This window comes from Ichthyophthirius multifiliis, assembly GCF_000220395.1.
Source record: "Ichthyophthirius multifiliis unplaced genomic scaffold scaff_1120509251402, whole genome shotgun sequence".
In the NCBI taxonomy this organism is placed as follows: domain Eukaryota; phylum Ciliophora; class Oligohymenophorea; order Hymenostomatida; genus Ichthyophthirius; species Ichthyophthirius multifiliis.
Genome location: NW_004085908.1, coordinates 17636 through 30850, shown reverse-complemented (window position 1 = coordinate 30850; position 13215 = coordinate 17636). Strand labels below are relative to the sequence as shown.

The 13215-nt window shown below is 17.6% G+C and overlaps 4 protein-coding genes and 1 non-coding gene across 5 annotated transcripts, besides 13 other annotated features; 4 read left to right on the top strand and 1 right to left on the bottom strand. All coding sequences in view use genetic code 6, as the record gives it.

The window, feature by feature from the left end:
* Positions 1–190: 190 nt before the first annotated feature.
* Positions 191–222: a microsatellite.
* A 160-nt stretch (positions 223–382) lies between these two features.
* Positions 383–1770, top strand: IMG5_197020 (ubiquinone biosynthesis coq6 family protein, putative; the record flags this gene model as incomplete). The annotated part of the gene is made up of 2 exons (XM_004024202.1): positions 383–458; positions 503–1770. 2 exons carry the CDS (start codon positions 383–385, stop codon positions 1768–1770), a joined length of 1344 nt encoding a protein of 447 aa, XP_004024251.1.
* Positions 462–495: a microsatellite.
* Positions 1771–2944: 1174 nt separating the features above from the next.
* Positions 2945–2994: a microsatellite.
* Positions 2995–3017: 23 nt separating this feature from the next.
* Positions 3018–3865, top strand: IMG5_197010 (lipoate-protein ligase a, putative; the record flags this gene model as incomplete). The annotated part of the gene is made up of 3 exons (XM_004024201.1): positions 3018–3312; positions 3349–3509; positions 3560–3865. The coding sequence occupies 3 exons, from the start codon at positions 3018–3020 to the stop codon at positions 3863–3865; spliced, it is 762 nt and encodes a 253-aa protein (XP_004024250.1).
* Positions 3866–6624: 2759 nt separating this feature from the next.
* Positions 6625–6683: a microsatellite.
* Positions 6645–6688: a microsatellite.
* Positions 6689–6726: 38 nt separating this feature from the next.
* Positions 6727–6790: a microsatellite.
* A 46-nt stretch (positions 6791–6836) lies between these two features.
* Positions 6837–6885: a microsatellite.
* Positions 6874–6912: a microsatellite.
* A 61-nt stretch (positions 6913–6973) lies between these two features.
* Positions 6974–7089, top strand: IMG5_197001. Its single transcript has one exon. It is a non-coding gene; the product is annotated as a 5S ribosomal RNA (ribosomal RNA).
* Positions 7090–7095: 6 nt separating this feature from the next.
* Positions 7096–7140: a microsatellite.
* Positions 7141–7170: 30 nt separating this feature from the next.
* Positions 7171–7251: a microsatellite.
* A 1836-nt stretch (positions 7252–9087) lies between these two features.
* On the bottom strand, positions 9088–9623 carry IMG5_197000 (hypothetical protein). Its single transcript, XM_004024200.1, has one exon. It carries the CDS (start codon positions 9503–9505, stop codon positions 9110–9112), a length of 396 nt encoding a protein of 131 aa, XP_004024249.1. The 5' UTR covers positions 9506–9623; the 3' UTR covers positions 9088–9109.
* A 1255-nt stretch (positions 9624–10878) lies between these two features.
* Positions 10879–10919: a microsatellite.
* A 1636-nt stretch (positions 10920–12555) lies between these two features.
* Positions 12556–13027, top strand: IMG5_196990 (hypothetical protein). Its single transcript, XM_004024199.1, has 2 exons — positions 12556–12591; positions 12668–13027. Exons 1-2 carry the CDS (start codon positions 12562–12564, stop codon positions 12866–12868), a joined length of 231 nt encoding a protein of 76 aa, XP_004024248.1. The 5' UTR covers positions 12556–12561; the 3' UTR covers positions 12869–13027.
* Positions 12893–12930: a microsatellite.
* Positions 12895–12938: a microsatellite.
* Positions 13028–13215: the final 188 nt, after the last annotated feature.

Sequence of the window (13215 nt, the reverse complement as noted above, 5' to 3'; positions counted from 1 at the left end):
AAAAAATTGAACAAAAAATTAATTAAAAAATACTTTTTCCAATGTAACTTAAAAATATTTGCAATACTAATATTTATTTAATATAAAATCATATATTAAATTGATTATAAATTATTCGATTTTCATAATATAAATTTGAGAAGTTTTTTTAATAGAGTATACTTATTTTCATATTATTAATTTATATCATTTTATTAAAATTTTAGTTTATTAAATATTTTACTATACATTTGATTTTTTTAGAATTTTATAAATAAATAAATAAATTATAATTGGTAAGAAAATTTTTAATATACTTTATAAAATAATAATTAATATCTAAATTAACAATATAGATTTAAAAAAATATTAATACATTATTATATATATCAAATCAATATAAATGATTAAAAAAACATTCAAACTATTTAGCACTTTATAACAAGGTCAAACAGAAACATATGATATAATAATATCAGGTAAAAAATAAAAATATAAATAAAATAAAAATAAAAAATAATAGGATGTGGACCAGTAGGTTTAAGTTTTGCCTGTGCATTATCAAACAGCATGTATTTCAAAAATTAAAAAGCAAAAATCTTAATGTTAGATTCATAAAAATTAGAAGAAAACCTAACTGATATTCCTCACTAAAGAGTATACAGTATAAATTATTCAAGCCAGAATTTTTTATAATCAATTGGTGCTTGGGACCATTTAGATAAAAAAAGACTGGGGCACACTAAATAAATGCAAGTATGGGAAGAAAAAGGTTAAAGTTACATCAAATTTAAACATTAAGGAAGTCCGAACGACGATGATAATAAATTAGGAACTTTAATTGAAAATAACAATATAATATTAAGCTTATTAAAAAGGATAAGAGAATTAAATACTATAGAATTTTCCATTCCGGACCAAATCGAATGTTTAGAAGACGACGAGAACTCAAATTTATAAATCGTAAAATTAAAATCTGGAAGAAAAATGTTTTCTAAATTAGTTGTAGGAAGTGACGGAAGGAATTCGGTAGTAAAAGAATAAAAAAAAATTGGTACATACGGTTGGATGTATAATTAAATGGGTATCGTATGCACTATTAAGACAAGCAAAAGTGAAAAAAATACGGCTTATTAAAGATATTTTATTAATGGTAGTTCTCTTGCAATTCTGCCTTTGTGGGATGGATATAGTTCTATAGTATATTCTGTGCCTTTATATTAATATGAAGAATTAATTAAATAGTCCGATAATGACTTTTTGAATACTTTAAATTTCGCTTTATCTAAATAATCAAATTTGTAGACTCCGACGTTCAATTTTAATGATTAGAGCTTTGTTCCGCCTCCTTTCGTAACTTAAATTATTAATAAAAGACTTGCTTTTCCTTTGGCTTAGCTATAATCTGGAAGATATATAGCCAGAAATATTGCACTTATAGGGGATGCGGCACATTCGATACATCCACATGGAGGATAAGGTCTGAATAATGGATTTAATGATGCGATTTCCCTTTCCAATTGTGTTATTAGGAATTTTAGGGCTGGACATTTTATTGGGGACTTGATGAGTTTATAGGAATATGAAAGTGAAGCGAAGGTTTTTAATTATTTTAATGGAATTTCAATGGAAGTTCTTAAAAAATTATATGAAGTTGATGTTGCGGGATTTGCAATGGTCAGAAATTTCGGAGCTAATCTGTTAAATAATTGTAATTTTATTAAAAACAATATTTAGAAGATTGCAGGGTAAAATCCTTTTGCTCCTTAAAAATATGAATGGATTGATTGAAATAAAATATTAATTTTTATTTTTATTTATAAAAATTTTCATAATTTTTTTTATCAAATAAATTATTTTTAATAAGTAAATAATAAATATTTTTTTATATATATTTATTAAATATTAATTTATTTGGATTTTAATTATTAAATTTTTTATTGAATTATAAAATTACTATTAAATTAAAAAAAAATATTATAAATTAATTATTAAAGTATTAAATAGAAGAACATTTTCTAAATTATATTATTTTTTAGTTTTACCTATTAACTTTAGTAAAGTGATTTACAATGTTTTTTCAAACATTTAATGAAATTATTGACTTTTTTAATGATTTTTTTAAATCAATATTGGGAAAAATTTGATAATCTTCTTAATAATTTATTATTTAAAAGTATTATAAATTTAATTTAAATATAAAAATAATTATTTTACTAAAAAGAAAAAGAAAAATCCAAATTAATTTTTGAAATTTGTTTAAATTCTTTAATTTTTTAAAAGTTCGTTTAAAAATCCTGATTCTTAATTTAAAAATAAAAATAAAAAATTGATATTAAAATATAAATTAATTTTTTTAGGGCATGTTATTTTTTCTTTTAATAGAAAATATTTAGCGAAAATTTTAATCTTTAAGTAAATTAATGTAGAAATTTGAAAATTCAAATATAAAAATTAGTAATTAATGATGATGGTAATTTAAAATTTAGGGTATATAGTTAAAAAGAAGAAATTATTTTTATAAAAAATTCTAATAATTTTTAAATATATAAATTAAAAATTAATTATTATATTTTTTATAAAGTTTATGTTATATAGCAATTAATTTGTTCATTTTAAAAATTACGTAATATTTATTTATATTTGTTTTTTATTTATAATATTATTATATAAGCAATATAAATTTAAATATATATACAAATTTTATTATTTAAGTTAATATATTGCATTATAAAAATTAATTAATTTATAAAATTATTCTATTAGCTAGCTTATTAATTGCATTTAAATTTTTTAATGTCATAAATATAATTATTAAGATAAATAAAAAATAATTATTTAATTTTTATAGGTTTACTCTTTTAATTGGATATTAGAATATGTTAAAACGATTATTTTTTAACTAATTTTAATAAAACTAATGAGCAATAAAAATAAAAAAAAAAATAGCTAGTTTGATTTTTATTAAAAAAATTAAAGATAATAAAAATAAAAAAATTATAATAAATACAAAATTAACTATATACATAAAAGAAACTATGAAAGTATTTAAAACATCTTTTAATTTTTCTAAATTAAATAAACACAAACATTAAAAAGTAGAAATATACTATACAGATTCTCATAACATATATTTTAATTTAGCACTTGAGCAAAGTTTATATGAAAATAATTTAGTTTACCCACGTTTGATGTTATGGAAAAACGATTAAAGTATAATAATTGGTAAGTACCAAAATTAATGGAAAGAATGTAACATGTTTAATCTCATAAATGAAAATGTTCCCTTTATTAGAAGAAAAACAGGCGGAGGTACTGTATATCATGATTTAGGTAAAAAAAGTAAAAATATATTAATAATTAAAATAGGAAATATTTGTTTTACCTTTATTACGCCCATATTTGATAAAGATATATATTCATTAGACCCGAGATAAGATAATGTATAAATATTGCAATCAGCAATGAATATTTTAGGGATAAGTACTGGTTTAACGAAAAGAAAAGATTTAACATTTAAAGAAAAAAAAGTATGAAAAAAAAAATTACAAGCAAACACTTTTTTACCAAATAAAAATAGATATCAGGCTCAGCTTATTAAGCAAACATGGGAAATAAATAAGGTGATAATAAAAAGTGTTTACACCATGGAACACTTTTGTTAAATGCTGATATTAAAAAATTATGGAAATATATAAACACAGAAACTAAAAATATAAATTGTAAAGGATAAGAAAGTGTAATATCTTAAGTTTGTAATTTAAGAGATTTTTTTTAAGATTTATCTGATGAAAAGGTTTTTGAAGCTATAAGTGATGCTTTTATTAATTTTTATTAAGTTTAAAATTTCGAAGTTTTAAAATCAAAGAATGTGAACATAAAATGAATACTTTTATTTAAAAAGAAATTAGTGAATTTTAAAGTTGGGATTGGAATTATGGGAAAACACCTTAATTTATAAATAATATTAATTTAATTTCAGATTAAAATAATGAAAGAATTAATATTAAATTAGAATAATAGAATGGTAAAAAAAAATTTTATTAAAATATATTAATAATTTAAAAACTATAGGATATGTTGAAAATGCAGAATTTGAATTTGAAAATTATTTATTGTTTACTACTTAAAATATTTTAAATGATTATTTTAAACAAAATAAAATAAAATATGAAATAAATGAAATTATTTAAGCTATTTAAAATTCATCTATAAATATATCTGAAATAGAAAGAGAATATATATAAAATTTTATTCCGATATTAAAATAAAAATTATGAACTAAAAATATTTTTATTTTAATAAAATAAAATATTTTTATATTTATATTTTATATATTTTTTTTTCAAATAAATGAGCTTTATTTAGGCTTAATGGCAAAAAAATTTAAATGAAATTTTACCTAAAGTAAAATAATTTAAAAGTGAACAAGAAGCTAATCTTTAAAGAGCATGTTTTTTAAAGAATTAAGATAATTTTGAAGGGTATAATTCATGTTTAAAGAGCTTTTATGATTAATTTTCTTTTTTCTAATTGAAAGTTGAATTTGAATAAAGAAGGATTTATGAATGCCTTCAAGTTTTATAGAATGAGGATTCTAAAGCAAGACAAGAATTATAAAAAATGTGTTTAAATGGGGTTGATGATAATTTAAAATAATATTTAAATGAATATAAAGATAATGTTTATAAACTATTATTGAAATGAATAAAGAGAAAAAAAATTAAATAAAATTATTTTAAATTTTTCATGTTAATATAAAAAATAATTTGTGTAAATAAAACAATAATTCATAAAATTTGTTTTTCTAATTAACTTTTTTTACATTTTTATTAATTATATTGATTATAATAATTAAAAAAATATACAAAGATAAATTTAATAACTAATAATTTACATGTTTTAAAGTATTGAATATAAAAAAAAAAAAATTAATAAAGTAATGATTTTTTTTATTTTTAAATATAGCTAAAAAATTCAAAAATTTATATAATGAAGGCTTATATTAAAATAAAATTAAATATATTATTAAAATTTATATATAATAAGCAAAGCAAATAATATAATATAAAATTATAATTTATATGTAAAAAAATACTTTGTATAATTGAACATTTAATATATCTTTTTATGAAATATTTTATAGATAATACAATTTTTTTTTTTTACAACTTTCAAATTTCAAAAAATTTTATAATTAATCACTCTATAAATTTATTTCAAAAAAAAATAATAATAAAATAATTCCAATACACATTATTTTAATTGATTTATATGCCGTGATTAGATTCTTTAAACTTTGAAGATGTATTTAATAAGAGATACATAATTCTAAATGTTATATGACCAAGTAAACCTTTAGTGATAAGATAATTTATTAAATATACTTTTTTACCTTCTTATTTTTTATATACTGATACTTCTGGATTATGCTATGATAAATTTAGTATTATTTATAAATGTTAGCTATAAATTAATTTTAGATTTAGGAGAAAAATAACCTAGAGAGCCAAGAAATAATAAGTTTTTAGGAGTATGATAGTCAGCTTGGAAATAATTAATAAAAGGAGATTAAGAAAATACACATTTTAGTAAATTGATAAGGAGAAATACATTATGAACATAAATATAAATGCAGAAAACCATTTTTTGCTAATGAAATAAAAAAACTAGCTGCTATATTTCTAAAATAACAGTCAAATTTATAGCAATAATTTAGAATTTTGCTGTTGTTTATATTGTTTAGATTTCAGTTTAATTATTATAAAAACCTGAATATAATAATATTTTAAATTAAAAACATAAAATTAAAAGTTTTATTAATTAATATTTATTGAATCAAATTTTTAATTAAATAAAAATAATAAATTAAGTTAACTAATTTAATGAAATATATTAAAATTAATAATAAAAAAATATTTATAAAAATCAAAATATAATATTATATCATTTTATTATTTCTATTTTTAATAACTAAATAATACAATTTATAATCAGAATATCAAATTTTTAAAATTTTTCTTTTGTTCATTATTAAAATAAATTTAAAATTTAAAATAAATATATATTATATAATTTAGTATATTATTAATAAAAAAAATATTATCATTTATTTCAAATTAAATATATAGTATTTTAATATTTTTATCACCAATATGATTTCCGCACTTTTATCAATATATTTAAACAGTGTTTATCCTTAATAATCTACTATGATGAATCCTCTTAATTAATAAATATCCCTTATTATCTTCTTTTTATTGTTTCTACAAACAATCAGAAATTATGTTAAATTTAGTTTCTTTTTATTTTTTTCCTTTAATTTTTCAAAAGCAATTTGCTCTCACACACACGCACGAGATGCAACTTATTACTAGTGATTATTCGAAATCAGTTTATAAATAATTTAGATGTAATACATTTTTTAAACAAATTATTTTATAGTTGATTTTATACAAGATTCAATAACATTAAGAATAATTTTATTTTGTAAAAACTTTTTAAAAATTTATAAAACATAAATTTTTATAAATCACGACATCAATTAAAATGACTTAAAAATATTAAAATAGAAATATTATTTACATATAAATATTAAATTTCACAGACTATTAGTTTATTTTATTTTTAAATAGTTTAGTTAATAAAATATTCATATTATTCAAATATTAAATAAAAATATTAATATATTAAATAATAAATAATATATAAGAATAATTTAGAAATAGATGATTAATAGAAAATGTAATAAATTATAATATTTTTATTTATATTATAATATTAGATTATTATATAAATTATAATAATTTTAATATACAATATTTATATTATTAATTAGAGAAATAATAATTTATTTGAAAAAATTATTATATTAATAATAAAAAAAATATTATTTTTAATATAAAATTAATTTTATTAAAATTTATTTAATTATTATTTTTAATAATTTATATTTTATATCCAAATATAAAATATAAATAAAAACATAACCTTTGTTGTCGACCATACTAAGGTGAACACACCGGATCCCATTCGAACTCCGAAGTTAAGCGCCTTAAGGCTCGGTTAGTACTAAGGTGGGGGACCGCTTGGGAAGTCCGAATGTCGACAGCCCTATATATATTGTTTTTAATTATTTATATAATTTTTTAAATATTTATAAAATAAAAAATAAAAAGATAGTATTAAAACATATATTAATATATATATACATATTATATATATATATATATATATATATATATATATATATATATTATATATTTATATATAGAGTGAGAGAGAGCTATTTATACCCGTAATCTCGAATGGGATTCTGTGTGTTCGTCTTAGTATGATCTACAAAAAAGGTTATATTATTGATAAAAATTTTAAAATATCAATTTATTTTTTATTTTTTTTATATTATATAATTTATTTTTTTTTTTTTTTTTTTAATGAAAAACCATATTATTTTCATTTATTTATTTTTATAAATTTTATATATATATGCATTCTTTATTTTAAAAAGAATATATAATTTTTTTATTCAATATATTTTTATATTAAAAACTTTTTTCAAATTAGTATATATTTTTTTTTAAAAAAAATTCATGAAGGGAAAAAAAAGTATTAATTTATATATTTTTATTCATATAGTAAATTTTCAAAAAACAATGCAATTTAATAGTTTTATTCGAAAAAAGATTTGAAGCATAATTAAAAAAGCAAAAAGTTGAGCCTAAAGAACAAAGCAAAAATATTGAAAAAAGGTTCATCATTAATACACATGATGAAGATGAAAAAGTTAATAAAAATTTATAGTTTTAAACATATAAAAAAAATTACAATAAATAATATATAAAGATTGACATAAAAATAAATGAAGATTAATATCCAGAATTTAAAGAATAATTTAACTATAAAGATACAATTTATTTTTTAATTGGAAAAAGCAATAATGAAAATTCATTCATTTTAAAAGCATCAAAGTAAAGTTTGTAAAACTAAGGCGGAATATCAATATAAAAAAAAATTTGCAACCTTTTCACATTTGATTATGGAGTTGGACAAAAATTCGAAGTGAATTATAGTTTTTTTTTAATTTAATTTTATTTATAAAATTATATTAAAAAAAGGAAACAATAAAATTATTAAATTAAAATGAATTAAAATAATATGAACTTGAATTTGTTGAGATAGTTTTTAGAGATTCGTTTATTTCAAGAAGGGATTTTAAAAATATTGACTATTATCTAGAAAACATGACAGTTTATACAAATAAAAATATATTTTATAAAGGTGTGAAACTTGTTTCTTAAGTCCTTATTAAAAAATGTTAAGAAAATGCATCTAATAATTAAATTGTTCATTCTGGAATAATAACAAAAGATACCAAAATAATTTATAGAAGCTAAAGCATAAGATAATCAATTTTAGTTATAAGAAAAATACATAGTTAATAAAAATTAAGTTATTTTTTATATATAATTAGATAGAGATTTCTAAAGAAATATTTGAATTTGATGGATATGGAGAATTGTACTGGGAAAAATTAGTTAAATTTTTAAGGATTTATTTTTCAAGGTGCCAACATTTTAGTACTTCACATAATGTAGAAATAATTCTTTACGGAAGATTATATTATCCTTAATTTAATACTTTAGAATAAGCATATGCAGAAATAGTAAAATTTTATAAATATACATATATATTTTTATAAATTAAATAAAAGATTTAAATATTAAAATATAATCAAAAATTATTTAACGAAAGTTAATGTTGTTTTTAAATTGATGATTAAAATTAAATATATTAAGATGTTTATGATAAAATATTATTAAAAACTTATTGTAAAAATTTTGAAAAGGTTTTAAATTAAATTTGGCATTCTTTCAATTCTTTAATATTATTTATGAATTGCTAAAAAAACTAAAATCCTATATATTTCCATATTATTGATAAATATTAATAATATCTCAAGAATTTAGCTGTGAGTAAGTAAAAAGATTAAAATTTAAATATGCCAGAAAATATTAATTAAAAACCAACTAATAGGTAATAATTAAAAACAGATATGAAAAAAAGTGCATAGTGTATACGAAATGTAGAAAAACTTTGCATTGAAAGTGAACTATCATCAAGTTATTATTCAAATATTTTAGAAGCGTTAAACTTAGTATCTTAAGATTTCAGTAAACATTATATAGGAAGATCTTTAATCGAAACAGGGCATAATATAATAATTTTAACATGTGGAGAAGCAAGGTATAGAGGCGATTAATACCTATATAAAACGGTTAAAGAATAAATTATTCTTAATGATATAGGATGCACTTTAGTTAGTTTAAGATAAAGTCCTTATTTTAAAACACCTTAGTTTAATTTTTTTCGTATTTCTAATGTTCAAAAAGTAGTTTTAAGTAAAACGATTTTATTTGCGAAGCTATTTATAGTTAAGAACAGTTAGAAAATTTATTTTATAATTGTTTAGAGAAGTAAATAAATTAAAATTATTAATTATACAATGAAGATATGGAGAAACCATAATTATCTGATAAAAAAATCAAAATTTATTAAGGTCAAGCTTATACTAAAGATATTAATAATAATTTTGAAAAATTTTTAATAAAATGTGACCATACAAGCCATTTAAATATGGATAATTTTGAAGATTCTTGTAATAATACTAAAAACTAAAGAAAAATAATAAATAAAGTGCCATATTGGATTAAATCTTACTTTATAAATGATGATTATATGAATTGTAATTTATATTTAATTATTATCTAAACTTATTTATGTATTTTTTTAATAAAAAAAGCGCATGAAGAATTATATTCATAAATGAACAATGATATATTGTTTAATTTATAATCTAAATTTTTTAAATACTCAAATAAACTAAAAGAAATTAATTAGAGTACAAACTATGTAGTATTATAAAACAAAATTAATTTACCTTAAATTAGTACAAACTAATGCAACTTAGATAATTTTTTTAGTTTGGATAATTTATAAGCTTTTAGATTTGAATAATTTGATTAAATGATGCTCTAACGTTAAAAAGAATCAAATGATAATCAAACAAATTTAAAAGGACAAAAATAAATCTTAACTAATAGATCAAAATAAAATACCACTTTTTGCTGCCAATCAATTATTTATGAACCACAAAAATTGGAAAGCTTAATATTTTAGAGTTCAAAATAATAAAACTTTATTTTTAAACTCAATAATTTGTAATAATAATAAACTAATTTACTTAGTATTGAGAAATCTAAACCAAATATATTTTAGTTGGCTCATTATAAAAGAGAAGATTCATAAAGCTAATCAGAAGAGTTTTCTTTAAAAAAAAAAAATAGTGAAATAGTCTATACAGGAAATAATAAAATTTTATAAAGGTCTCCTGATATTAATTAGGCTTCTCCTAATTATAGAAGGCTTGAAAATGAGGGAATATCAGAAAATTGCGATTTAAAAAAAGACTAAAATAAATCTAATTATAAATGTAGGTTAGAATTAGTTTATTTATAAAATAAAATACATTTTTATTCAAACCTTTTTGATGAAAAAATGAAAAAAGAATTCGAACAATTTTTCCCTAAAGTAGATGCTTTTGATTTTTCTTAATAGTAAAAAATCTTTTCGCATAATTATTTGTACTAAAGCAAAAATAATATTAATAACAAAAATTAGTATAATTTTTAGTTTTTAAAAAATATATATATATATTTATTTTAAATAGATTCCTTTTTTACAGTGAATTTTTTTGGAAAAGTTTAGTAATTCCCTTGTTACCTCCTATATATACTTCACTTTCTCTTAATAATTATATTAAATAAACACCTTAAACAAAATATCATAGACTACCTTTACATTTTTTAGAATCTTTAATTGGCTTTAGACTTGCTAATGTATTTATATATAAAAAAAAAATTATTTAATAAAATAAAAAAGAATTTCCAAATTGTTTTAAGTTAGTAAAAATCTTAAAGTGATTACAAAGATGGTAAAGAAAAAGATGAAATTAAAAATAAATAAAATGTGTATACATTAATAAGAGGAAAGTTCTATCAAACAATATAATTATTAAGCGATTCATTAAACATAAGCGTTATTGATCATCAAAAATAACCAAAGGGCAATAAAAAAATTGATTTATCTTAAAAAGTAAATGAAAATAATTACGATATACCAGCTGTAAATCATTAAAATATATACTTTAAAATAAATAGTTTTTTTATTAAAATTAAAAAGATTATGTACAAATATTTAGTCTTAGATGATAGGTTTGGTGTAGCTATAAGAAAAACAAAGTTTCTTTATATAGAAAGCATATAAGAAAAACTTAAAAGTTATGATTTATTAATGGGAGTTTAGGAAAATATAACAATTGATTAGATTAGAAAAGAAAATCCAAAAAATATAATGATTTCAATAACCGCTTAAGATTATAACTAAAAACATATTTAAGGTACTAGTGAAAAAATAAAATAGAATTTCGAAAAATTTATAGAAATGTTTAGTAGTAAATTAATTGAAACTTTAAAGAAAAATAAATATTATAATGAAAATCAAGTATAAATAAAATATAATCCTTAGCTTGGTTTAATTCAGTAATAATAAATATAAGAAAATAAAGTTGAAACTTAAAAAGATAATTAAAAAGAATAAAATATTTTTTAGGAAATATTAATTTCTTCAGAATGCTTTGCTAATGAAGATACTATTAATCCTTTAGATTTTTTCATAATTTAGTTTTAAAAAGAATGGAATATAGAAACAAATTATAATATAGTAATCATTTTTTAATTAATAAATATATATTATTATTATTTTTAGAATATTTATTGGATAAGTTTTCCTACAAAACTTATTTAATATTTCGTTTCTGAATCTATAGGAGATTTAGTTAAAAAAAATAGTCTTCAGTTTAAATATGTGCATAGCTTGAACTTCTAAATTCATTAAAAATCCTGTTTTGATCATTTTATTCCTATGAAAGTTTAATGCTTATAATCTTTATAAAAAATAAGATAATTTATTTTGAATGATTTACATTTTTTAAACGATGCTATTTAAGTTGATTCTTATATACATTATAAAGGAATTGCTTAGATTAAAATTTAGATTTAAGTAAAAAAAATTAAATTGATTTAAAATTAAAAAATTATTTTATTTTAAAAAGGATTTGTATGTTTTGCTAAAAGAAAATTCAGAAAATAATTTTGATAGTGATTAATAAGAATTTAGATTACTATAATTTTAAATTTAAAATAAAATTATAGAATTAGAAAGTTAGAACTAAATAACTAACATTATCTGAAAATATATGTTTTATATTATTTATATTTATAATTAAAAAATTATATAAATCATATAGTTTTATTCATTATAATTATTTTTTATTTATAAAAGCCGAAAAAATATTAAGTTAAAATTAATTATATAAAAAAATATTTTAATTATTAATACTTTTTTATAAAAAAAAAAAGATAAATTAAATATAAAAAAAATTCTATATATAATGGGTAAATTTTTTATAATAATATATGTTTTCATACATCTATAAAATTATATTTTACAAAAAAAGGTCGTATGCACGGTACTTTAGCTAAGGCTGGTAAAGTATGAAATTATATATGAAAAAAAAAAGCAATTTAATTGAATACATAAAAAAATATTTTTTGTAAATTGAATAAAGGTTAGAAAATAAACTCCAAAAGTTGATAAAAAGTAAAGAGCCAAAAAAATTCCAAAAGGAAGAGCTTAAAAAAGAATTATATATTCAAGAAGATATGCTCCACACATTTTAGCAGTTGATCCCAAGAAAAGAAAGAGTCCTAACTGGCACGCTGGTAGAAAAGACTTAATCGAAGGAGCTGCTGCTGCCGCTAAAAAATGATAATGTGATAGTTATAAATGAATTATTTTTATTTTTAAAAATTTTATTTATATAAAATTTTTTATTAAAATATAAAAATTATTTAAATATTTCATTTTTTTTTTATAAATTTATATATTATTCTTTAATTGATTTTATTAAGTTTATAAAATTGATTTATTCGAAAATCATTTATAATATATTAATATCTAGAATAATTATCTTATTTAAATAACTAAAAATAAAAAATATTTTATCGCATAATAAAAAATTAATATAAAATTTATAAATTATAAAATTACATGTATTATAATTTCTTTTATATTAATTATTTTTTTATTTATTTTAAATTAAATTAAATATTTTTA